General features: G+C 36.2%; 1 protein-coding gene across 1 annotated transcript; it reads left to right on the top strand.

The window, feature by feature from the left end:
* The first annotated feature begins 7,260 nt into the window (after window positions 1–7,260).
* LOC103997764 (probable xyloglucan endotransglucosylase/hydrolase protein 30) lies at window positions 7,261–10,952 on the top strand. The gene is made up of 5 exons (XM_065136387.1): window positions 7,261–7,677; window positions 7,743–7,843; window positions 7,916–8,124; window positions 8,204–8,690; window positions 10,644–10,952. The coding sequence occupies exons 1-5, from the start codon at window positions 7,479–7,481 to the stop codon at window positions 10,950–10,952; spliced, it is 1,305 nt and encodes a 434-aa protein (XP_064992459.1). The 5' UTR covers window positions 7,261–7,478.
* Window positions 10,953–26,499: the final 15,547 nt, after the last annotated feature.

The following is a 26,499-nucleotide window of genomic DNA, read 5'->3' as shown; positions in this document are numbered from 1 at the left end:
TTTTTCATCCATATAACTTGAGTACAGCATGCACCTATTGCTATATACTTAGCTTCGGTTATAGATAGTACAATCGAATTTTGTTTCTTGGAAAGCCAAGAGATAAGTGTGTGTCCTAAAAATTGACATATTCCGGATGTGCTTTTTCTATCTATTTGGCAGCTAGCGAAATCAGCATCCACATAACCAAGCAATTCAAAGTTTTTAGATTTTAAATACCATAATACTATATTAGGAGTTTCTTTTAGGTATCTAAAAATCCTTTTAACAACTTTTAAATGAGATTGCTTGGGGTTAGATCGAAACCTAGCACAAAGTCTTATGCTAAAAATAATGTCCGGTCTAATTACGGTGAGGCATAGTAAACTACCTATCATACCCATATAAGTTTTTTGATCAAAGCTTTCTCCACCTTCGTCAATGTCTAACTTAGTGGAGGTACTCATAGGAATATTGATAGCATTTAAACTATCCATTTTAAACCATTTTACCAAGTCTAATATATATTTTGTTTGATTAAGAAAAATATCATCACTAAGTTGTTTGATTTGTAAGCCTATAAAGAAAGTTAGTTCCCCTATTAAACTCATTTCAAACTCTAGACTCATACTCTTCGCAAATGATTCACATAAAGATTCATTTGTAGAACAAAAGATAATATCATCAACATAAATTTGAATAATAAAAAAATTATTTTCAAAATATTTAATAAACAATGTACAATCGACCTTGCCTTTAGAGAAATTATTTTAGATAAGAAAGGAGTTAAGTCTCTCGTACCAAGCCCTTGGGGCTTGTTTTAATCCATATAGAGCTTTAGTCAATTTAAACACAATTCAAAAAATTATCATTCTCAAATCCGGGAGGTTGTTCAACATAAACTTCTTCGGAAATAAAGCCATTAAGAAGAAAATTATCATTCTCAAATCCGGGAGGTTATTCAACATAAACTTCTTTGGAAATAAAGTCATTAAGAAAAATACTTTTAACATCCATTTAAAATAACTTAAAATTATTACTACTAGCATAAGCAAGGAGCATCCTTATGGCTTCTAATCTCGCCACAAGAGCGAAGATTTCTTCATAATCAATACATTCTTCTTGGTTAAAACCCTTGACCACTAATCTAGCCTTGTTTATAACCACAATATCAAATTCATCTTGCTTGTTTATGAAAGACACATTTAGTACCAATAACTAAATGGTCATTTGGCCTAGGAACAAGCTTCCACACCTCGTCTCTTTCAAATTGGTTCAACTCTTTTTGCATTGTGATGACCCATGAATCATCTTTCAAGGCATCTTCAATGCATTTATGTTTAATTTAAGAAAGAAAAGTGGCATTGGAACAAAAAATTTTAAGAGAAGAACGAGTTTGAACCTCTTTTGATGTATCTCCTATGATTAGCTCCTTAGGATGAGCATTTACATACTTCTATTCCTTGGGTAAGGATGTTTCGGAAGAAGATGTATCCAAGTTGCTAGGTAGAGGAGAGGGTTCATTTAAATTCAAAGCATCAAAATTAAGATCATCATCAAACTCATTTTTTTTAAATTCGAAAACTTAGACAGCATGAATAGATTCTTTTATAACTAAAGTTCTTTTGTTAAAGATACGAAAGACTTTAGAAATAGAAGAATAACTAAGAAAAATCCCTTCATTGGATTTTATATCAAACTTTCCTAAGATATCTTTTTTATTTAAGATAAAACATTTACAACCGAAAACTTTAAAATATGAAACGCTAAGCTTTTTGTTATTCCATAATTCATAAGGAGTTTTGAAAAGTAATAGCCTTACTAAAACCCTGTTCATAATATAGCATGTCGTATTAACGGCTTCGACCCAAAAATATTTGGGTAGACTATGTTCATTTAACATGGTTCTAGCCATTTCTTGTAAATTTCTATTTTTTCTTTCTACTACTTCATTTTGTTGAGGATTTCTCGGAGTAAAAAAATTATGGTTGTATCTATTAGATTCATAAAAAATTTAAAAATCATGGTTTTGAAATTCGCTATTGTGATCACTCCGAATCGATGAAATCATAAAGCCTTTTTCATTTTGAACAAGTTTATAAAACTTTAAAAAATACCTAAAACAATCACTTTTGTGTGCTAAAAAGTATGTCCAAGTGTATCTACTATAATTGTCCATAATTACAAAAACGTATTTGCTATCTCATAGGCTTGATATATCAATTGGTCCAAATAAATCCATATATATCAATTGCAATAGTCTAGAGGTACTTATTTGATTCTTTGGTTTGAAACTATCTTTTATTTATTTTTCTAGTTGACATGTATCACACACATTGTTTTTAATGAACTTAATGTTAGGAATATCTCTTACAAGTTCTTTAGATGAGATTTGAGAGATTAGTTTCATGCTAGCATGACCTAATCTCCTATGCCAAAGCTAAGCATCATCATTTAAAATCAAAAAATATATTTTATTACAAAGATCATCAATGTCGATAGTGTATACATTATTTTGTTTTAGGACAATCATAGATGTATTTTTGTATAGTTTATCAATAATGCAAGCATTGGATTCAAACCTAATGATGTATCCTTTATCACATAATTGATTAATACTCACAAGTTTATGCTTTAAGCCATCAACCAATAATATATCTTTAATCAAAAAGTTGGATTTGTTATGTATGGTTCCTTTGCTAATGAATTTACCCTTGTTGTTGTCTCCGAATATGATATCCCCTTCGTCTAGACTAGTGAACTTAGATAATTGAGATGAATCTCCAATCATGTACCTTGAGCATCCACTATCAAGGCACTATCTCTTGCTCTGGCTTGTGATGATAAATATTTCTACAAAAGATGGTAATTTTTAGGTAGCCATTTGACATTGGGTACCTCAAAAATTGATCTACTCAACTTATCGTTTTGCATAGAGTTTTTTATGATTTCTTTAGAAACTCAAATCAATTTGTATGAATTATATCTCTTAAGTAAACTTTTATAGGTAACATGTCCAAGTTTGTAATAAAAGTTACATTTGGTGTGGGGTGATATATGCAAGGTAGAGCCTTTAATAAAGGTAGTTGGATTTTGATAAGAGCTACTCACAAATATGATTCTGCCTCTTCTATGAATATGACCCTTATTAGGAAGGATCATGTTCAAAGACTTGCTGCCATCTCAAACTTTTCTAATGTTTCTTTGAGTAACAAGTTTTCCTTCTTAAGTGCCTCTAAGTGTTCATACTTAGTACGTGGAGGCAAAGAAGGATTGTCATGCTTAAGTTTTTCAAATTCAACATTTAGAATGGCATGATCCTTTTTCAAATAGTTATACTTTTTTCTCAAAAATCTATATTCATCAAACAATTCATGAAAGTACTTAAAAGCTCGTCGAAAAATAAATTTGCATCTAACGAACTACTTACCTCATCTCCGATAGTCATTAGTGCATAGTGAACAACTTGCTCTGTGTTGGTTGGCTCCTCTTCTTCAAATACACTTGAGTCGTCCCAAGTTGCTTTAAGAGCTTTCTTCTTCTTTGGTTGCTGCTTCTTTGCTTAGAGACATTCTTTTGAAATGTCTCAGCTTTTTACATTCCTAGCATATTACTTGTTCTTTCTTGGGTTCGATTTTATTTTTAGTGTCATTTTTAAATTTATTCTTTTTTATGAACTTTTTGAACTTTCTTGTCAAGAGTGTTAAGTCATTATCAAAGTCCTTATCACTTGAATTTTCTTTCAAGTGGTCTTCATGAGTTGTTAGTGCTATATCTTTCCTGGGTTGTTCTCAAGCTCTTCATGAGCGTTATAAATTATTTCATAGGTCATTAGTGACCCAATAAGTTCTTCGAGAGGAAAATTATTTAAATCCTTGACGTCTTGAATGGTCGTTACTTTAGGGTCAAACTCTTTGGAAGAAATATCAAGATTTCATTATCAAGTTCAAAGTTCAAAAAATATTTGCTAAGAGCTTTTAAACTATTGACGACATCTATAAAACGGGTGTACATATCGACAATAGTTTCACTTGGCTTCATCCGAAATAATTCATAAGTATGAACTAAAATATTTATTTTTGACTCCTTTACTCTACTAGTGCCTTCGTGAGTGATTTCAAGTATGCGTCAAATATCAAAAATCATTTCACAAATAGACACTTAATTGAATTCATTTTTATTTAAAGCACAAAACAAGGCATTCATAGCCTTGACGTTTAAAACGAAAGTCTTCTTCTTCAACTCATTCCAATTATTCATTGGAAGAGAAGACTTTTGAAAATCATTTTTCATAAGGTTCCATAACTCAAAATCCATTGAAATTAGAAAGATCCTCATTCTCATCTTCCAATATGTGTAATCTGTCTCATTGAACATGGGAGGACGTGTAATTGAATGACCCTCTTGATTGTCGGTAACTATTATCTCTCTTGGGTTTCAAACTAAACGAGAGTGACCGGACTCTGATATCAATTGTTAGGATTAAGAGCGACACTAAGAGGGGGGGGGGGGGGGGGGTGAATTAGTGCAATAGAGCAAATCATCGGTTTGTAAAATATTTCGTTCGTCGAAAATCGATTTCAAAAAGTTCTTGACTTTAGAATGAAAGAACTAGTAGTTATCTAAGAAAGTAATGATAGTGATGAAAAGCAAAATGAAAATGAGCATACCAAAATTTATAGTGGTTCGGTCATTATGACCTACATCCACTTCTGATTCCTCTTCCATCGAGGTCACTAGCATCCTTTAATAGTCTTCCTTCAATATGCGAAGACCAACCACCTCTTTACATCGCTTTATCCTTTTCACAGGTTTAGGAGATAACTCTTACAAGCCTCATACATCTCTTGAATGATCTCAACACTTAGAAAGAGAGGAGGACTCTTTGTACTTTTACAATACTTTTAGCACCCCAATAATTTAAGAGTATGTTCACACTTTCATACACTTTTATATAGGGTGGGGTATTTATATGCCCTAGTGGCTTCGGAATTTGGGCCAAAAAGTATCACATCTCTGGATTTCGGGGTACTAACGGTACCATCGCTATTATTGGGCGATACTATCACCTATAAGCTGACACTAGGTGGTACCACCGCTTAACAACATTAATTACCGATGGTACCACTACCTAGAATATTTAGGAGATCGAGCCCCAAGCGATGCCACCATCGACCGTGACTTCATGTGCTGAATGGGTTGTTAAACCGACCTAATTCAGACCTCTCAATCCTAACTCTACTAATGTACTAACTACAATTAAGACAAGCAATCTCTGTTTGGTATGTTGAGTTTTCTCTCGACGATCATCCGATCAACTTCTCGACGAGTTTTCCGGCGAGCTCTCAGCGAACTCATGACAAACCCTCAACGAACACCCGACGAACTCTCGGTGATCTTCCGACGAAATCTCGACGAGCTCTCGACACACTTCTGGTATATCGTCTATATCTTCGACTCCGGTTCATTATCTAATTTATGCCTTACCATTATCGTAGTTAATCCTGTATACTTATCTCAATACAAATTAGATCAAATAATTTATCAATTGATTTCATCATCAAAATCCGAGATTCAACACTTACGATATCATCAAATTGTATACCATCAGTACAGATTAACAAGCTATTCATTTAATAATAGAATAATAAGTTTTGCCTCCCTATTGACTATTTATGCTAATACTAAAGCTAGTCTTCGTCTCTTCGATCTTCAATTTCCTGATATCCCCTAGTTGTTATACAGTGATTACAACTATACTCTTTTAGCTTTTGAGAAATATGGTGGCAAACAGTTTTCACCAAGTTCTTTTACGATTTCATTTAGAGATTTTATTTATAACTATAATCTCACCGATATCGATTTCTTGAGCTCTTGCTATACCTATGTAATATCCACTTGGTCATTCTCATATTTTTACTCATCTTGATAAAGTGCTAACTATGAACTCTCTTTTCAAACTTATAACCCAAAACCAATCTACATTCATCCCCGGTCTCTTCATTCATGACAATGACAACATCACCATTGCTTATGAACTCTCTCACTTTATGTTTAACGCCAACGGTAAATCCCTCTCATCCCTATCAAGCCAAAGCTTTTATCATATTTCCCTCCGGCTTCGCTGATTGACTTTTATCCTACATTTCAACCCATTTGTTCTATGCATCATTAACAACTATCCTACATAATGGTTTACTGGATTCCAGTAAGGGGATCAGACAAGGTGACCCCCTATCCCCCGTCCTAAGTTCTCATCAACATCCTTAATGATCGAGTCATCAGAAAAAAGATGACCCATTTCTATATCCGAGGCTTTAAGATCACCTATCTAATATCATCTCTATTAAGGCCAACGATAAGTCTTGTACTAACCTTTTAAAAGCTCTTCAGACTTAAACTTCCATCATCGATCTCCACATTAACAATAACAAGTTGGAGATCCTCTTCCCTAAGAACTGTGAGCCAATAAATAAGGGTTCTGCGATGACTCGTTCGATCCATCTTCTGTGTTTGCAGGTTTTGGCTTCACTATAATAGACACCAGTAGCATTTGTTCATGCTCAAGGCTGCCAAGCATCTGAATATTTTCATGATCACCACCAACATACTGGCAAACCATAACAGTATTCTTTGGCACCCAAGTCCCTCTACAATGATATTTTCTACTATGCCAAGGCCATCGGTCACCCAATGGGCAGTGGCGTTGGCGTTGGAAGACAGAGTGGGGAGCCGGAGGTCGTGGAGGGGCTGCACAGAGGCCGTGTCGAAGATGGAGGGAGTTAGTTGGTGAAGGGCGGGGTGGTGGTGGCGACGCTAGAAGCTGTGGGAAAGTGGGAAGTCACGGAGGAGGTGGTGGCGGCGGTGTGTCGGAGGTCAGGGACGACGGCTGTGACGAAAGGTATTTTCATTAAAACGACGAAAAAGGATCGCTCTCACATAAAAACCAATTATGAGACCATTAGATAAAAGCCCGACAATAAAAGCTTTTTTTAATTAAAATACTCATATTTAAAGGAGTGTTAAATTTATTACAGTTTAATATTAACTATAATGACATATTTAATAGTCTTATGTTACAAAAGTGTGTGTGTGTATATATATATATATATATATATATATATATATATATATATATATATATATTTGTGTCGTCTAAGTTAAGAATTAGTTTGCAATTATTCCGCATAATAAAAGAAGATCAATGGCGGAAGGAGGTTCCAAGAACCGGTAATGAATTCCACCAACGCTTAATGCATGCGACCCGGTCAAACAACCCCTTCCATTCACCAACACTTCAACAAGAACACCATCTCCTCCTCTTCCGGTCCTCATTCGTGCCCACTTCGTTGCTTCCTCGATCTCGAACACAGAGGAGAAAGATTGTGTTCCTCTCGTTTCTTCCACAAAGAACCCTTCGGTCCTCTGTCCCCTTTTTCCGTCGCCGCTAGGAGAGAAGGAAGGAACGAGCGAACAGCGAAGAAAGCGAGAGAAGAGAGATGGATGGCGGAACGCGGCCGTCATTGTCCGCCGCTGTCGCCGTTGTCGTCCTGGTCTCGACGGCCGTGGTCGCGGCTACATCCGTCAACGTGACGACCCTGGCGTTCGACGATGGATACGCCCCGCTCTTCGGCAAAGGCAACCTCGTGCGGTCCGCGGACGGCAGGAGCGTCAGCCTCCTCCTCGACCGTTACTCCGGTGAACTCCCCCCTCCTCCTATACGGCAAGCTGTGCAGGCTTTGATTCGATCTTATTTGTGTCAGGATCGGGATTTATATCGTCGGATATGTATCACCATGGACTCTTCGGCGCCTCCATCAAGCTGCCATCGGATTACACGGCGGGAGTGGTGGTCGCCTTCTACGTAAGACATTGCACCTGCATGCGCTTGGCTTTAGACCCTTGACTTGGACGTCTCCGCTGTGGCCATATGCAGACGTCGAACGGGGACGTGTTCGAGAAGAGCCACGACGAGCTCGACTTCGAGTTCTTGGGGAACATCCGCGGCAAAGAGTGGAGGGTGCAGACCAACGTGTACGGCAATGGGAGCACCAGCCGCGGAAGGGAGGAGCGCTACTATCTCCCCTTCGATCCCACCGCCGACTTCCACCGCTACTCCATCCTCTGGACTGCTGACAACATCATGTACGCCCCTCCTCTGTTTCGACAACAGTGTATCATGCAGTAATGCTACTCCTTAATCTCCCTCTCACTCTTTCTCCAGCTTCTACGTCGACGACACCCCTATCCGCGAGGTGCGGCGGTCCGAGGCCATGGGCGGCGACTACCCGTCGAAGCCCATGTCGCTGTACGCCACCATCTGGGACGCGTCAAACTGGGCCACCTCCGGCGGCAGGTACAAGGTCAACTACAAGTACGCCCCGTTCGTGTCGTCGTTCGCCGACCTCACCCTCCTCGGCTGCCGCTTAGACCCGATCCAGCAGGTGCCGACGACCCGGAGCGGCTGCCCCGCGGCGGCGGCTGAGATTGCGGCCACCGGCCTAGCAGTCATGACCCCGGAGAAGCGGCGGGCCATGCGCGCCTTCCGGAGGCAGTACATGAGCTACTCCGTCTGCTACGACCGACTGCGGTACCCGGCGCCGTTCCCGGAGTGCGACATCGTGGAGACGGAGAAGAAGAGGTTCGGGGAGACGGGGCGGTTGAGGTTTCGGAGGCACCGCCGGCGTGTGCCGCGCGGCGGCAGGGTTCCGGTTGTGGCCGACTCGAACAGGCAGCCACAGATGTGACGATACGGAGTGGGTGGTGTCGTAATATACTCCTATCTTGTTGTTAGATATTTCTAAATCTCCTCTCATAAAAGGATGCGTGCATACTTTTTATATATTATAAGCAAAATGATACAATTACTTTTTTCTTCTTATATTGGCGGATGTTTAAACTGAAACAATATAAAATAATAAAAGAAAATGAGTATATAATGATTCAAGATAATATTTTAAAAGATAAGATTCATACCATATTATTTATTAAGTATTATAATGATGATATTTTTATTATTTAAATTTATTTTAATGATATTATTTTTTTTGTTTTACGAATGAGCTTTATATGAATATTTTGTTAAGACAATAAGTAAAAAATTAAATTTTTTCTCATTATACAAATCAAATAATTAAATGATATAATTTTTATCAGTCCAACTAAATATACTTTTGATCATATTCAACATAGTTAATATTAAGTCTATCAATATAATAATGACCATATCCATTAAATTAGATATGAAAAATAATAGACATATGATATACAATTTATTATATTTTGTTGCTATCAAGCTTGATATCAAAAGGAATGATATAGATTAGGATGATTGAACTTATAAATTAATTTATTATTTTATATTTACTTGTGCTATTATCTGTATTGATTTCTTGGTTGAATAAGTTTTTTCATATTTCTCTCTTCTTAATAAAAAAAATTAAAATTTTTTAAAGTTTAAAATAATAGTAATTTAGTCCCTAATAACTAACATATTGACCATTCAAAACACTTAAAAATGTTACTTCAAGAGAGAATCAAGTAAATAGGGATATCAAATATAAAAAAAAGGGAGTGTTAAACAACTTCAAATACAAGAAAGAACAAGCAACCTAAAATGTTTTAGAACAATAAATTCACTTCCGTGTGAGAAATGAAAGGAATCAACAGATGTACCAATGGATATTAATGTAGTATGGTGCATATAATAGAGTAATGTATATCATATCGTCAAAATCAATCTAATTTCAATAGGTGTTGTCATCCTCTATAATGCCATGAAGGTTGGTGGGGTGGTCGAGCACGATAGTTCCTTTTGAATACAGAGAGATTAAAGTAAAATTTATTTCGGATTACAAGGATAAGGACAAAAAAGGTTTGAGAGAGAGATAAGAGTACGGGCAAAAGCTAGAATAATAGTAGGGAGAAAATAGCAAGTGAGAGCCTATACTTTGAATATACTTCTTGGTATATAAAAATAATTATTTTAAATAATTTATAAAATTTTTAAAATATTTAAAATATAAAATTTTTTATGATCTTTTCAAGAAAAGGTGAAGTTAAAAGTCATAATTTTTATAATTTTGATGATTTAAGGGAGTTTGATAACAACTCTGCTCCAAAAATCACTTTAGTGCATATAATCAGTAATGTATTATATTACATTGTCAAAATCAATCTAATTTCGATCATCTTTTATCACATCAATCTTAATTAAAAATCATTCTAGTGCACATAATAGAGTAGTGTGTATCACATCATCAAAATTAATCTAATTTCAATACATTTATTATCATCATCTATCTCAACTTGTATCTCCAAGTCTATCACTTCAATTCATATAATGGAGTGGTATGTATTATATCGTTAAAATCAATCTAATTTTGATATATATACTATCATACTCTATCAGATCAATCTTGAACAAAAGTCATGTTAGTGCATAAGCAGATAAGATTTTCTAAAGGCAGTTGAGGAAATCTCTAAGCAGTTGAGAAAAATTCTCCCTTTTGAATGTGTATAAATAGCTATCAAGAGTTCACTATCTAAATGAATTAGACAATTACATCTCATGCATTTCATAGTTTCTTCTACAATTTCTATCTTTCTATCTTCTTTGTTTAATTCTTTACATGGTATCAAAGCCTTCTCCCTTCCGGATGTAGGCAGCTCTGCCGAAGCCTTCTACTGCTCCTCTTTTCTATTCAGTTGGAAAGGGTAGTGCTGCTGCTTACCTCTCCTCCGGCGTCGCTACTTCCTATTTCGGAGTCGGAGACTGCTCGGCCACCTCCTACCCTCACAAGAACCTCGCCTACACTACCATGGTGGCCGTCGTCCTCGCAACTGCTCCCTGGCCAACGATCTCTCCTCCTCGTTCCCACATCTCACTTGAGCGAGAAGTGCTGCTGTCGCCATCCTTGCTGCACAACCTCGTCGAGGTGCTCGACGCCGACACTGCTTACCCTGTTTCGTAGTGTTCTCCTACCTTAGCTAGTAGCCGCCTGTCATTTCCTCTACCTCGGCGCACCTCGGCAACATTAATCCAAAGCAACAAAGCAGTCACCTCCTGCCATAGCCATCACTGCCTTCCTACGGTAACAGGAACAATTGTAGTTTTTATAGCTTCCATCTGCAGCTGCTTCCCTCTGCCACAACAATTTCTCTGCCACAACAATCTTTACTGCCATAGCAAGCTTCAGCAGTTGTAATTGCTGCAGATTTTTTTTTTCACCTAATCGCTGCAGATTTCTCGCTTATCGCTGCAGCTTCCTCGCCCATTGCTGCAGCCTCTTCTACAGTGCATCACTGCAGCCTCCTCTGCAGTGCATCGCTGTAGCCTCATTGTTGTAGCTTCCTCTACAGTGCATCGCTGTAGCCTTCTCTGTAGCTTCCTCACCCATCGCTGCAGCCTCCTACTGCCTCCTCTGCAGTGCATCGCTGCAACCTCCTCTACAGTGCATCGATATACTTTTCTCCTCCTCCTTCCCTCCTATATCTTTACATCTTCTGTAAAGATCACTTAAATCGCCACAAAATATCTGGGATGTCTTCATTTTTTTCTTCAGATATTCCTGTCTCTGTTTCTGTAGGGACTCTTAGCACTTCTCAAAGTCTTATCACCATCAATGCTGCAGCACTCATTCCCTTCAAATTATCCAAAGGCGGCAACTATGCATCTTGGCGGGCACAACTTTCTAATCTTCTATTTGGCTATGATCTCCTAGGTTACATTGATGACTCTCTCCAGTGTCCACCTGAAATGATCAACATCCCAGGCGAACCCAGTCCAGTGCCAAATCCAACCCACAAACTATGGTGACGTTAAGATCGCCTCATCCTCCAAGCTATTCAAGCTTCCGTTGCTGGATCCATTGCTACGCTGATATCCTCATGTACGATTGCTACAGAAGTATGGTGCAAGTGTTAAAGCTAGCCCCAGGATATTTACCAAAGGGTAATTTTGGCAACACAACAAAGACAATAAAGCAGAAATAATAAAAGCGACAAGAACAAACAAAACACCAGAACACCAGATATACGTGGTTCGGTCAAATGACTTTGACCTACATCCATGGAAGAAAGATAGCAAATTACTATTATAAAAGAGGGACACTTACAAATGCCTTAGGAAATGTTCCTAGTGCTAGTCATAAGTGCCCAGCAAGCCAATCACGTGAGTGATGGCACGTGTGACTTGATACAGAATCTTTTTGCTTATTATATTTTTGGCGTATATCACTTTATAACTATTGCATAAATGCATATGTATTGTGATGTCGTTGGATTTGTGCAATGGGAATCGGATCGTGATGAGATCACGATAATGAGATCGATTCACCTTTAAACACATATCCTAAATAATCCCGGTCATAGGTTACTCGAGAGGGACATCGTGATAACCGGATAGACTGGTGTGCTGTATACCCGTCCATATGATGGATGCAGCTGGTCTCATAGCTGCTCGTGTAGGGACACTAGGGATACAGTACAGGTGCTCATTGGAGAATGAGTTCACTGATTGATCCGCTTACGGAATGCTGGATGGTTGATGATGCCTTATTGTCAGACAACGATTCCGTAGTCCTAGTGGTGTATCTGGTTCTTAGACTTGAGACACCAAGGATGTCCTGTATGAGTGCTCCACTCTTTGATACCAGACTTATAGGTTTGGCTGTTCCCAGATCTAGTACAGCTGGTCATTGGGAGTGGTAGTCGACCTTACGAGGGCTATTGAGTGTCGATAGAGGATCATCCACTCTCGGTATCATGAGAGGAATATCCCATGTGTTCTTGCTCAGACAAATCCCTGGCCAGGGTCATTCGGGTTGAGAGAGAAAGAGTTCTCCGGGAGAATCCGATTAGAGCGAGACTCAAGTAGAAACCGTATGGGTCTGACAGCACCATGCTCGATATACGGTCTCTGGGATATTAGATGGATGAGGGACTATAGGTACATGGTAACTGAGGACAGACAGGTCCAATAGATTGGATTCCCCTGTATCGTCTGGGGACTACGGCGTAGTGGCCTAGTACTTCCGTAGTCGATGAGTCGAGTGAATTATTACAGAGATAATAATTCACTTAGTTAGAAGGAGTTCTGACAGGTATGACTCACGGCCAGCTCGATATTGGGCCTAGAGGGTCACACACATATGGTAGGCATTGCGATGAGTAGAGGTTCGGATATGAGATATCCGACGGAGCCCTTGTCTTATTGGATGCAGATCCAATACCCACTAGGGAAAGGACCCATTAGGGTTTTGACACGGGATCTCTATAAATAGGAGGGATTCACAGCCTCATAGGCTAGAGTCTTTGCTTGCCCTTCCTATTCTCCTCTCCCTCTCCACCTCAGAGTAGGCCTGGAGTTTTGAGGAGCGTCGTCGCAACCCTGCTGTGTGGATCACCGCTAGAGAGGAGGACGCTTGACCTCCTTCACCCTCTCCTGAGGATCTGCAAGGAAACAGGGATATACGATCTCCCTAGGTAACACAATCTCTATACGCAGTTTTGTGTTTTGCGGATTTTGCGCACCAATCTTCGCACGACGACGAACATCTTTTTGGGAATCGGGGATTTTTGTTTTCTTGTTCTTCCGCTGCGCATATGATGTCGCCCCCCATGATTTCCCTACACCTAGGCCATAAAACACCTTCAGCTTCCTAAACAAGAAGACGTCAAACCATAAGCAGGTTTTCTTGTGATGCCTGCTGTACTTCTTGTGGTGTCTGTGGTACTTCTCGTGGTGTGTCTAACATCAAAGCTCAGGCCCTTATTTATAGTTCCAAGACGAGACAACAAGTCTGATTTTCCCGATGTGGGACTATGGGACTTGCCAAACTAACAAATCTCCACCTTGGCATGTCCCAACAAAACTTGCTCCACCTTCTTCACAAAAGCCCCAACGGGCAATCACCAACAATGAACACCAACCAAGTCCAAGCACTTCTTGAACTTGTAAACCGGAAGAGGCTTCGTAAACATATCAGTTGGATTGTCCTTCGTATGAATTTTTTGAACAAGGACTTTTCCTTCAGCAATCAACCACTTAGCGGAATTATCACAAGAAATTGCATCTGAATAGGAAGTAGGCTCACCAACTTCACTTGTTTCTTCTGCAACAGACAAAGCATATGCAACCAAATTTGCATACCTTTGTGGTGGTCGAATATTTCTCATATGACGCATATGCCATAATTTGGTGATGTCAGAATCAGACAATGATGATGACGAAACTGCAACTGAACCTGTGACAGTAGTTCCCTGCAGAATATACAAGCTACCAGACCTACAAGCTTTCATAACAATAAGAGCACTTCTAGAAACTTTCATAACTCCACCTTCAGCTGTGTATTTACACCCAAGGGCCTCTAGGGTGCCTAAAGAGATGAGATTCTTTTTCAAATCAGGAACATGTCTAACATTAGTGAGCGTCCTCACAATACCATCATGCATTTTAATTCGAATTGTTCCTCTACCAACAACATCACATGCGGCATTATTGCCCATCAAAACAATTCCACCATTACAAGATTCATATGTGGAAAACAAATCCCTATTGGGACACATGTGATAAGAACAACCTGAATCTAAAATCCATTCATTTTTAGACTTTGTCCTGTCATCAGTAGCAAAGAAAATATTTCCAAAATTCTCATCAGATGCTACACTAACTTCAGCGGATTCAATAGTTTTCTCAACAAATTTTTCCTTTTGCTTTAATTTATTTTTCAATTTAAAGCAATCAGATTTAATGTGCCCCATTTTATGACAATATCTGCATTCCAAATTTCTATGTCTGGATTTAGATCTAGATTTAGATCTACTACTGTCAAATTCTCTTTTATCCATTTTATCCCTGACAACCAGACCCTCAGCCTGATTTCCTCTACTTTCCCCAGTGATATCTCTGTCTATTTGCTCCTTAGATTTTAGTGCAGATTTAATTTCCTGATACGAAACTGTTTCTTTTCCATAAATCAAAGTATCACGGAAATGCTTAAAAGATTGGGGAAGAGAACACAAGAGCAACAAAGCCTTATCCTCATCATCAATTTTTGCATCTATATTCTCCAAATCCATAACCAAAGAATCAAACTTATCAAGATGCGAGAGTATAGATGTACCTTCAATCATCCGAAGCATATACAGTCTCTGCTTCAAGTAGAGACGATTCTCCACTGTCCTCTTCATGTACAAGGCTTTAAGCTTGTCCCACATACTCTTAGTCGTAGTTTCCGTAGCTACCTCCCGTAAAACCTCGTCAGAGAGATTTAGAATGATGCTGGATCGGGCCTTCTTATCCATACCCGCAAGATCTTCCTTTGACGTACCATCTGGAATGTTCTCAGCACCCTGAAGTGCCAAATCAACTCCGTCTTGAACCAGAATGGCCTCCATCTTGAGTTGCCACATGTCGAAGTTGACATTTCTATCGAATTTCTCAACAACGATCTTTGATATTGTCATTGTTGTCAAAAGATCCCAGAACCAGGCTCTGATACCAGTTTGTTAGAGCTAGCCCCAGGATATTTACTAAAGGGTAATTTTGGCAACACAACAAAGACAATAAAGCGGAAATAATAAAAGCGACAAGAACAAAAAAAACACCAGAACACCAGATATACGTGGTTCGGTCAAATGACTTTGACCTACATCCATGGAAGAAAGAGGAGCAAATTACTATTATAAAAGAGGGACACTTACAAATGCCTTAGGAAATGTTCCTAGGCCATAAAACACCTTCAGCTTCCTAAACAAGAAGACTTCAAACCATAAGCAGGTTTTCTTGTGATGCCTGCTGTACTTCTTGTGGTGTCTGTGGTACTTCTCGTGGTGTGTCTAACATCAAAGCTCAGGCCCTTATTTATAGTTCCAAGACGAGACAACAAGTCTGATTTTCCCGATGTGGGACTATGGGACTTGCCAAACTAACAGCAAGTTATAAACAACTTTGGCAAATTGCTCGTGTACTCGCATGCTCGGACTTCTCTCTAATCTGATGAAAATGAAATAAAAGGGAAGTACTATTACTGATTATCTACACAATATCAAAGTTATCATCGATGACTTAGCTTTGATAGATCATTCTCTCAGTGATGAAGAAGTCCTAATCCATACCTTCAATGGCCTAGGAGGCGAGTACAAAGAACTGACAGCGGTACTTCGGGTATGCGACTCACCAATATCATTCGAAGAACTTTATGATAAGTTGATCGACTATGAGATGTACTTGAAGCGTGATGATAGGTTGCCTGGATCACCTATTACAGCTTAGGTTAATCAAAAATCTAAGAGGAAGAGTAACCAGTACAATAAGCACATCAACAACGATCTGGCTAAGCTGCCTCCTAGCTCTATGGGGCCCAGACCAAAACCCCCTTATCCATATCAAGGTGGTAACTTTCATAATCCTTAGCCATCATGTCCTGACTTCACAAGCCACCAATGAGTCGTTTGCCAACTATGTGATAAAGTCGAACACTCCACAAAAGTCTATCGGTCTCGCCCCAGACTCCCTGCTCCATCACAGTGGCCTCAAGTGAATTTCATGGCTACTCCAATTCCTACCCAACCTAATTGGATTATGGACTCGGGCGCCTCTCATCACATTACCTCTGATCTTCAAAACTTGTCCATCCACAACAACTATGACGAGAATGAAGATATCATCATTGGTGACGGTAAAAGAATTCCTATTACTCATTCTGGTTCCTCAATGCTTAGTTCAATTACCACAACTTTTATACTCGATGATGTTCTGTGTGCACCTCACATTAAAAGAAATCTCATTTCTGTTTTTCAATTCTGTAAACAAAATAATACCTCAATTGAATTCTTTCGTAAGTTTTTTCTTGTCAAGGATTTAAGCACAGGGGCATCTTTCGTCTAGGGCCAGAATAAAGATAACATTTATGAGTGACCATCCACTTCGCAAATTACCCTTCCTATTGCTCACTCTTCAGTCGCAGCTCTGGTTGATGTATGGTATCGTTGTCTTGGTCATCTCTCCCCTTTTATCCAGTAAAAATTACTTTCTCGTTATTCTCTTCCTACATTGAAAATCAATAGCATTGTCAATCATTACGATGCTTGTCTTTGCAATAAAAGTCATAAACTACCTTTTGGGACAACCTCCATTTCTTGCTCTAAATCATTTGAAATCATTTAGACCGATGTGTGGGGCCCTGCCCCAATTCCTTCTTTTGATAAGTTTTGCTTTTATGTCATTTTTGTATACTATTTTACTAAGTACATATGGTTATATCCTCTCCACCATAAGTCTGATGTTTCCACAGTATTTACCAACTTTCGAAAGTTGGTCGAGAATTTTTTTCAATCTTCTATTAAAACAGTTTACTTTGATGGCGGAGGCGAATATCAAGCCCTCACATCCTGTCTCTTCACTTGTAGCATACAACACCTCAAGTTACCCCCACATACTCCCCAATTGGTTGGCTCTACCGAATGCAAACATCGGCATATCGTTGAAACTGGTCTCTCCCTTCTACATCAAGCATCCATGCCACCACCTTTTTGGTCAGTAGCTTTTCAAACTGTAGTTTATCATATTAATCGTATGCTCACTCCAGTCTTACAATACCAGTCACCATTTGAAAAATTATTCCATATGCTTCCAAAAATTCATAAACTCAAAGTTTTTGGCTATTTATGTTATTCATGGCTCCGTCCCTATATCTCACATAAGCTAACACCACGATCTAAGCCTTCCACTTTTATAGGCTACTCTCTTGAACATAATGCTTTTCGATGCTATGAACCCCAAACTAAAAAAGTCTTTATATCACGTCATGTTATTTTTGAGGAGTCTGTCTTTCCTTTTCAAAACAATCCTACTATGTAGGTTACTCCGATAAACATACATCACTGGAATATCCCTTTGATCTCATCACACGAACTTCCAATGACACCGTCCAGTCCTTACCCTCAAGATCCGCATGCTACCATTACTCCGGTTCAACAGATTCTCACTCCCTCTATTTCTCCACTCCCTTCCTCACAAGTTTCTCCTATTAATGAAGTAATACCCTCGGCAACATTGCCACTGGCTTTACCTTCTCCTAGACCTAATGACATTGTCGTGTCGACGGTTGGCCCGGTCCATGATAGTGACTCGCCCTTGGCTATACCATCAACATAATCTACCACTTCCATCCCCCTTAGACATCCAATGACAACACGCTCCAAAAGTGGTATTTTTAAACCACGTCAAGTCCTTGACTTACATGCTATAACAAGTTCCTCCACTGAGGCCAGTGAACCCACTACATTCACTCAAGCTCAAAAATCTTCTCACTAGCGTAAAGCCATATGTGACAAATATTATGCTCTCCTCCATAACTCTACATGGATCTTAGTACTCTTTCATCATATACAAAATATCATCGGGTGTAAATGGGTCTTTCGAATTAAGAGGAACCCAAACGGATCCATTGCTAGATATAAAGCACGTCTAGTCGCTAAAGGGTTTCATCAACAACCTGGTGTCGACTTCATAGAGACATTTATTCCCATTATTAAACTCATAACAATCTATCTTATCTTGAGTTTGGCCATCTCAAAGGGCTGGCACATACGACAATTGGATGTTAACAATACCTTTTTACAGGGGTCACTTACTGAAGATGTCTTTATACAACAACCTCCTGGTTTCGTTCATCCTCAGTATCTGAGGCATGTCTGCAAACTTCAAAAAGCTATTTATGGACTTCGTCAAGCTCCAAGGGCTTGGTATACCGAGCTTGGCTTGTTTTTGACCTCAATTGGCTTCATCAATTCCAAGTCTGATACCTCGTTATTCATTTACCAGCACAATAGAAGTACAATATATCTTTTAGTATATGTGGATGATATTATTATCATAGGAAATGATCCTTTGAAGATTTAGGCATTTCTAAAATACTTGGCCGATCGATTCTCCATCAAAAATCTAGGAACTTTAAGCTACTTTGTGGAAGCAACATTTACATCTTCATGTCTCTTCCTATCACAAAGAAAGTATATTCAAGATTTATTATTAACGATAAATATATAGGATGCGAAAGAGATTATAACTCCTCTCTCTACTGGTGAATCACTTAAATTACGCATATAATGGAGTAGCAGATATCATATCATTAAATTAATCTAATCTCTATTCAGATGTTGTCATCCTCTTCTCTTGTATCTTAATGAGTCCATCACATGAATTTGAATTCCAATTGAAAATTACTTTAGTGTATATAATGGATTAGCATATAATACATCTTTAAAATCAATCTAATTTTGTTGCACATATTGTCATCCTCTATCTCGGTTTATACCTCCATGAGTCTATCACTATAGTACATATAATAGAGTAGTGTATACTACATCATCAAGATCAATCCGATGCACATGTTCATATCCTTTATCTTGATTTATATGAGATTATCATTTTTATATAAGATAGGAAAGGAGTTAGAAAACTTACCATCAAAGTCAATTAAAAATCACTTTAGTGCATATATGAGTAGCCTATACCACTTCAACAAAATCAATCTAATTTTGATGCGTCTATCACTTTTATATAAGATAAAAAATGAGTTACCAAACACAACATCAATCTCGATTATAAATTACTTTAGTGCATATAATGGAGTAGTCTATACCACATCATCAAAATTAATCTAATTTCGCTGCATGTGTTGTCATCCTTTATCTCGATTTGAAGTGACCGTGGGGTTAATCTTAAAATTATGATTTTTTAATAATTTTATGATTTAAATAAGTATAACAATAACTTTTTTATGCAAAAAATCTATAATAAAATAATATTGTTAGAAGAAAAAAAATATGAGTTTACAAGAGATGATAAGAAACATTCTTAATAAACATAATATACCTAAATATTTTTTGATTGATTGATTGATCATTAACATGACATGTCATGTCATAAAGAGGGTCCTTATAAAATCTTATCTACTAAAAAAATTTTATGAGTAATAAAAAAATAAAAACCTAATTATTAATATTTTATTTTTTTTATTGTAATATACTTTATTCTGAATAACAAAGATATATTATGAAGGTTTGATGTTAAATCTAATTAAGGTAATTTTAAAGTTTATCAAGTGTTCAATAAAAGATCCATAATCATTGAAAATGATTTTGATGATTATTGTTTTGAACTTGAAAAATTAAATTTTAAAAAAAATTTCCTCATTCCCTAAGCAACTTAGATAAATATATTTTCAATATAATTTTGACCAAAGAATAAAAGTATATAAATGCTGGGAGCCAATTATTGAGGACACATCAAAGATATTCAAGCTCATTCTTTTTTAAAGATAATTATGTAAATATTAATTTTCTTCTCAAATTGAATCCAAATGCATTAATGATACTCTTAAAGATAACTTATAAATTTTGACAATGTATGAAGTGCTAAATTAATTTAAAATAATTAAAGATTAATCACTTATTTTTAAACCTATTTTTTATTTTATAATTGATACTAAATGAGTCTTTAGATTAAGTAAGATGAAGACGATGTCATGATTTGAAATCAGTCTAGATTAGCGACCAAAGACTTCAACTAAAAAAAAATACTATGTAGAAATCTTTACTCTTGTGACTAAGTTGAAGCTATAAGAATGTTCATTACCTATATATATTTCATAATTTAAAAAAAATTAAATAAATATTAAAAGTATTTTTTTTAATAATTTTATTTTAGAAAAAGTTTATATTGAACAACCACCTAAGTTTGAAAATAATCTTTATCTAGATCATATTTATAAATTGTCTAAGATTTTCAATGGTTTATAACAAACTCTTATGGATTTATTCTTTTCTTGATTCAAGATAATCTTTCAAAAACTAAAATTGACACTATATTATTTATTAAACATCTCAACAATGATATTCTCATTATTCAATATTATTTTTTGTTCGATAAATATTTTATTGAAAAGAGTTGACATCCCAATCAAACAAAGGATTTCAAGTTGAGCATAAGCTCTCACAACTGGCAAGCCAAAGGGTGTATCACTATATCAAAGCTAAGATTCCTCGTAATATATTAAGTCTTAATCAAGTAAGTGGTAGTTTAAAGGATTATAATTTTGGTTGTCAAACTATAATCATCAAACTAATTGATTGGTTCAAAACATATCATGTGTTAATACACCATAAAAAGGAAAAAGTTCTTCATAGGGTGAGTCTAAATTGGTTGATAAGATCATATTCCTTGAGATCGCTCGCTACATGAAGTACATTGATGACTCCACTCTTGCTCAGTGCTACATGTTGGGCTCTATGACTCCTGAGTTACAGAGACAACATGAAAAGATGGATGCCAGATCCATTCTCATACATGTCCGTAAATTGTTTGAGGAACAGGAAAGGACTTAGCGATATGAGATATCTAAGAGCCTCTTCCGTGCTATTATGACTAAGGGGACACTGGTTCAGAACCATGTCTTAAAGATGATTGAGTGGATAGAAAAACTCACAGGACTAAGAATGGTCCTAGAGGATAACTTATGTATGGACATTGTGCTTCAGTCCCTACTAGATTTCTTTTCACAATTCATAATGAATTTTAATATAAACAAGCTTAAGGTGACTCTTCCAGAGCTCCTTAATATGTTGAGGGAGGCAAAGAGTACTATTAAGAAAGAGAAGTCGGTTCTCTACACTAGTGAGACTATAAAGAAAAGGAAAGCAGAAAAGTCCCTTAAGATGGGAAAGGGCAAGGGCAAACCAGGTAAAGCAAAGGTTGTTAAGAAAGTCCCAGCAAAGGACAAAGGCCAGTGCTTCCACTGTGGCAAAGATGGGCACTGGAAGAGGAACTGCAAAGAGTACCTTGCAGAAAGGGCGAAACAGAAGCTTGGAGAAGCTTCAGGTATATTCATGATCAGTCTCCATTTGTCAGACTCTTATGATAACACATGGGTATTGGATACCGGTAGTGCTTATCATATATGCAATTCGTTGTAGATTCTGGCAAGACCTAGGAGACTAGAGAGAGGCGAGATGGACCTCAAGATGGGTAATGGAGTAAACATTCATGATATATAGAGCAGTGTCTAGCATAAATAAACCATTATACAATGTTCCTTTCGTGATGATCTCATCATCTAATAATATCGAACAACCATTATTCTCAAAAATTAATTTATATCCACTAACTATCAAATATGAAATGAAGATAATGTTTTTGATAATAAAAGGAACAAAATAACATGTATCTAATGCAATAAAAACTCTATCAAACATATGTAGGGCGACATCGCCAAAGCTACTACAGTAGACATCATGGAACATAATTCATGAGGAATAATACTCCTTATGTTATGTCACAACCTACAACCAAAACGCATGCATGAGAAGAATATCCAAGGCATCTTTGCAAAATTATGCATGATAAATGATGTAGATGGTAAATTGCTCGTTAGAATTAGACAAGGAGGACAAAGATACTTTCATTAATCACCTCCTCAAGTGGCATATCTACTAATAAATACTATTCCAATAGGAAAATTTATCATGTGGACTGTCAAGACAACAAGTGAGGGGCATTTGCTGCTCTTCTCTAAGATCATATTCTGAACACACCACTTGATCATTTTCAATCATATTATCTCACCATTAGTTGATTCTTACTTCATATTGCATCTTTATTATTCTGCATGATGATGGGAACTTGACTTCTAATTTCAAAAATACTAAACTGCATGATGAACATCTTAAAAGGCTTCAATAATGTGCTATATAGAACAATGGATAAAACATAGCAAGACTGGTATGTGATATAACACAATCGATAGCTAGAAAAGTTGAGATCCTCTCACAAGTGCTGATCTAAATAATTTATGCAAATATAAAACCTAATGTATCATACTAAATCGTAAATCATGACTTTATAATAATTATTCTTCTTGAATACGGATCTACTTCACAATGTCTAACATACGAACCCTAATCAATCCATCTTACCAAAACGCTTTTACATTAAGAATGAAATATTTAACTTAATATTTCGAAGTTGTTGAATGTTACATGAAGAAATTATAAAAATAATGATCTTTTCAAGAATGTCAATAACTTTGATTAAAATTTAGCTTAAATATCGAAGGAGACGTTTTATATGACTTTATAAGAATCTCCATGTCATAATTTTCGTTGGAACTCCGAATCGAAAGGAACCTCACATTACGAACATCAAGTTGGGTGGCCTCTCGTCTCAAATATGGGATCCAAGCATTTCTATCTTTTGGAAGATCGAGTCAGGTAGAACTAACACTCCCATTTTGAGTTGACAATTGATAAGAGTGTCTAAGACATAGATGATTAAACGTCACATCATTGTCGATACTATATCAACTCGAGTGTCTTGTCAATTGATATATTATTTAAATCGTACTATCAATTTAATACAATGCAAATTGCACTAACGTTAATGTTCGATTATTCAGATAACTTTTTAAGTTTGAGCAACACTCGACCACTCCTCGTTACTAGAAACCAATATAAAGCACCACTTGAGAGCTCTCTTTGACTAGTACTATACTTTATTTTTTGATCCTCTAAACTTATCTACTAACTTCAGCATTGAAACATGCCTTGATGCAATGCAATTTTGTAGAAAATCTAACTATTTACTTGACACTGAAGCTTACGATAAGTTTTGATATTGAACCGAAATTGGTTTTGAATTATGATACATTGAACGATTAAAATCTATAATAACAATAGTCTAAATTACTATTAACAACTACTAATAGATACACAATTTATATTATTTATGTTCCAACAAATATTATTCAAGTTAACCCCAACTTGTTGATGAATCATTATCCTAAGTATGAGGTCAACAAGGGTCAAAGTATAGCCTTTAAATCTTTATAGGTTGTAAATGATCAATCAGACACATTTTATTATTGTAACATCCTACACTTAGTTCCATACTAAAATAGGATATCACATTTCAGTTTACTATTACTATCACTATAGTGAAAAAATGGATAATCTTAAAATATATGAATTTATTATAACATCCTACTCTAGTTCCATACTAAAATAGGATATCACATTTTAGTTTAATATTACTATCAGTATACTGAAAAAATAGATAATCTTAAAACATACAAATTTATTAAATAAAATGATAGAGTTTTATTTTTGCCACCTGTTATAAACATCTAATCAAAAGAAAACACACATACATAATATGTTCAAAATTTATATATGCAAAAATACTCATAAGCTATCATCCATATTTGCCTTTGCATAAGCTTACACATGCTTACATCCTTACCTATTACTTGAGTGAGATACTAGTATCCTACCCACAAAATAGAGTCTATAATAAATGATAACTCAATAAGTATATGAATATAAGCATGCATCTTATCATATATATACTACCTTTCAAAATCATAAGCATAAAATATTTAATGATAAACACATCATCTTAGGACTTCTTTAGCAAGTGTAATAGTATAACAATTAATAAAGTAGTGCTTTAGATTCTAAATAGAAAGAATCTAATTTCGCTGAGTCCTTTAGATTTTCAATATTATGATTATAGGGTAAAAGATAGAGTTCTAAAAGTTACTAAGGTCCTAATAAAAAAAATTATATTAAGAATTGTACCGTCTAAAAGAAAGTAAACTAAAGACCTTAAAGGACTAAAGATATATTGCATGTGTAGGGGATGGTAGGTATTTATAGCAATGAGCTTCGTTTATAGTGCAAAAAATGAAAGATATTCATGATTTCTAGGATACAAATGGTTATGAGGGAAAATAAATCTACTAATGATAAAAATGTGAGATTGATATCTCTCTCTAAAATCAAGTAGCACCATTGATTCAATTTCAACTATACAGTATGCATGGGTGAACTTATTAGAATCAACTGTTCGATCATGAATTGATTCAGTCTGTGTAGTTATTGTTAATTTTTTAAGGCAATAGTTTAGTTTCTATAAAAGACACATAATGAAAAAAAATACTTACTAAGATGGAGATTATTAAGGTTGATAAGTATCCTTATGAGTCCTAATTATATGTAAATTAGTTCGATAGTCCTAATTAAACTAAAACTCTTTAGTGAATTAGGGTTTGTTTATATAAATATATATTTAGTTTTAGGATCTTTGTGAGATGAAGGAGCAAGACACTATAATTGATGAGGTTTTTAGAAATGGTTGAAAAAGTGATCTACCTAAGAGGTAAACAAGAGGTAGTCATACTTGAGTGGGGATAACTGAAGGACCATATAATTGATCGTATGTATTGAAGAATTTAATTTTCTTCGATGTACACATATATTTACCTAACCATGTTAATTTTTAATATATTTTTAGCTTGTTAATCTCTAAAATTTTTGTTTTCATTTTTAATCTTTCTCCTCTCTCTCTCTCTCTCTCTCTCTCTCTCTCTCTCTCTCTCTCTCTCTCTCTATATATATATATATATATATATATATATATATATAACATGACTATGCTATTGAAACAAGAAGTATTCTATCGAGAACGTGTACTTTCAGTATGATTGTTCATGTCAAAGTTCTTCCTTGGTAAAGTAGGACACGGAATACTTTTGATAGATTACATAATGTATGAGGTATCGTTTGTTCCCACTTTCATCATTCTACTTGACCTTTTTTAGGGCATGCAAATATTTTTTGAATGGACCCGTTATCACATGATACAAACTTGATGTGATTTATATAAGGTCAGTAGTACCATCTAATGGCATGTCTTCTGCCATAGATACGAATCTTTTATTATATAGGTTGGAGCTAGCTAATATCCTTTGTTACAATTCAATTTAATGAAATAATTTACTCATTAAATTAGTGAGTGTAAACCATCAACATGAAATTCTTATTTCAAATTAATGGTTGTAAACTCATCTAGTTCTTATAGATCTCATTATGTTAATGATAAAGAGTCAAAAACTAATATAAAATCAAATGTTAACATTGTGTGTATAAAGTCCAATCCAATGATCTTTATTTCCTACTCCTATCATTCGAGTTATTTTTACTTTTGATGTGAGATTGAACTGAAAATTCACATCTATTTATTTCGAGATAATCCATTACATCCGCAATGTCAAGAACACATGTAAAGCAACATTGCCTCAAGTCAAACCCCAAGAAAGACTTGGTTTTCGTATACCACCAATTCTCAACGAACTTATGCCTGACAACAGTATTCATATATACATCGATTCCAAATCTGTACTGATGAAAGATTCTCAATTCTTTGCATTGGTCGACAAGGATCTATCAAACTTAGTTAGCAATCCTCTTTACCAAGTTTGCTTCCCCCTCCCCATGTCCTTCTGCTATTGTCATGGAAGACAGTCAGTGTCCTGTTCTCCACTCACATTATAGCTGTGCATATAATAAAAACTGGCTAGAAGAAAATGATTATCTTATGATTGTTAGCAATGGATCAGTGCATCAAAGATTTTAACTAAAAGCTAGTGGTACAAAACACAGATTTTGAATGATTATACC

Source organism: Musa acuminata, chromosome BXJ3-1 (assembly GCF_036884655.1).
Source record: "Musa acuminata AAA Group cultivar baxijiao chromosome BXJ3-1, Cavendish_Baxijiao_AAA, whole genome shotgun sequence".
In the NCBI taxonomy this organism is placed as follows: Eukaryota; Viridiplantae; Streptophyta; class Magnoliopsida; order Zingiberales; family Musaceae; genus Musa; species Musa acuminata.
Note: the sequence above shows the minus strand (reverse complement) of the source record. Positions and strands in the feature narration are given on the sequence as shown.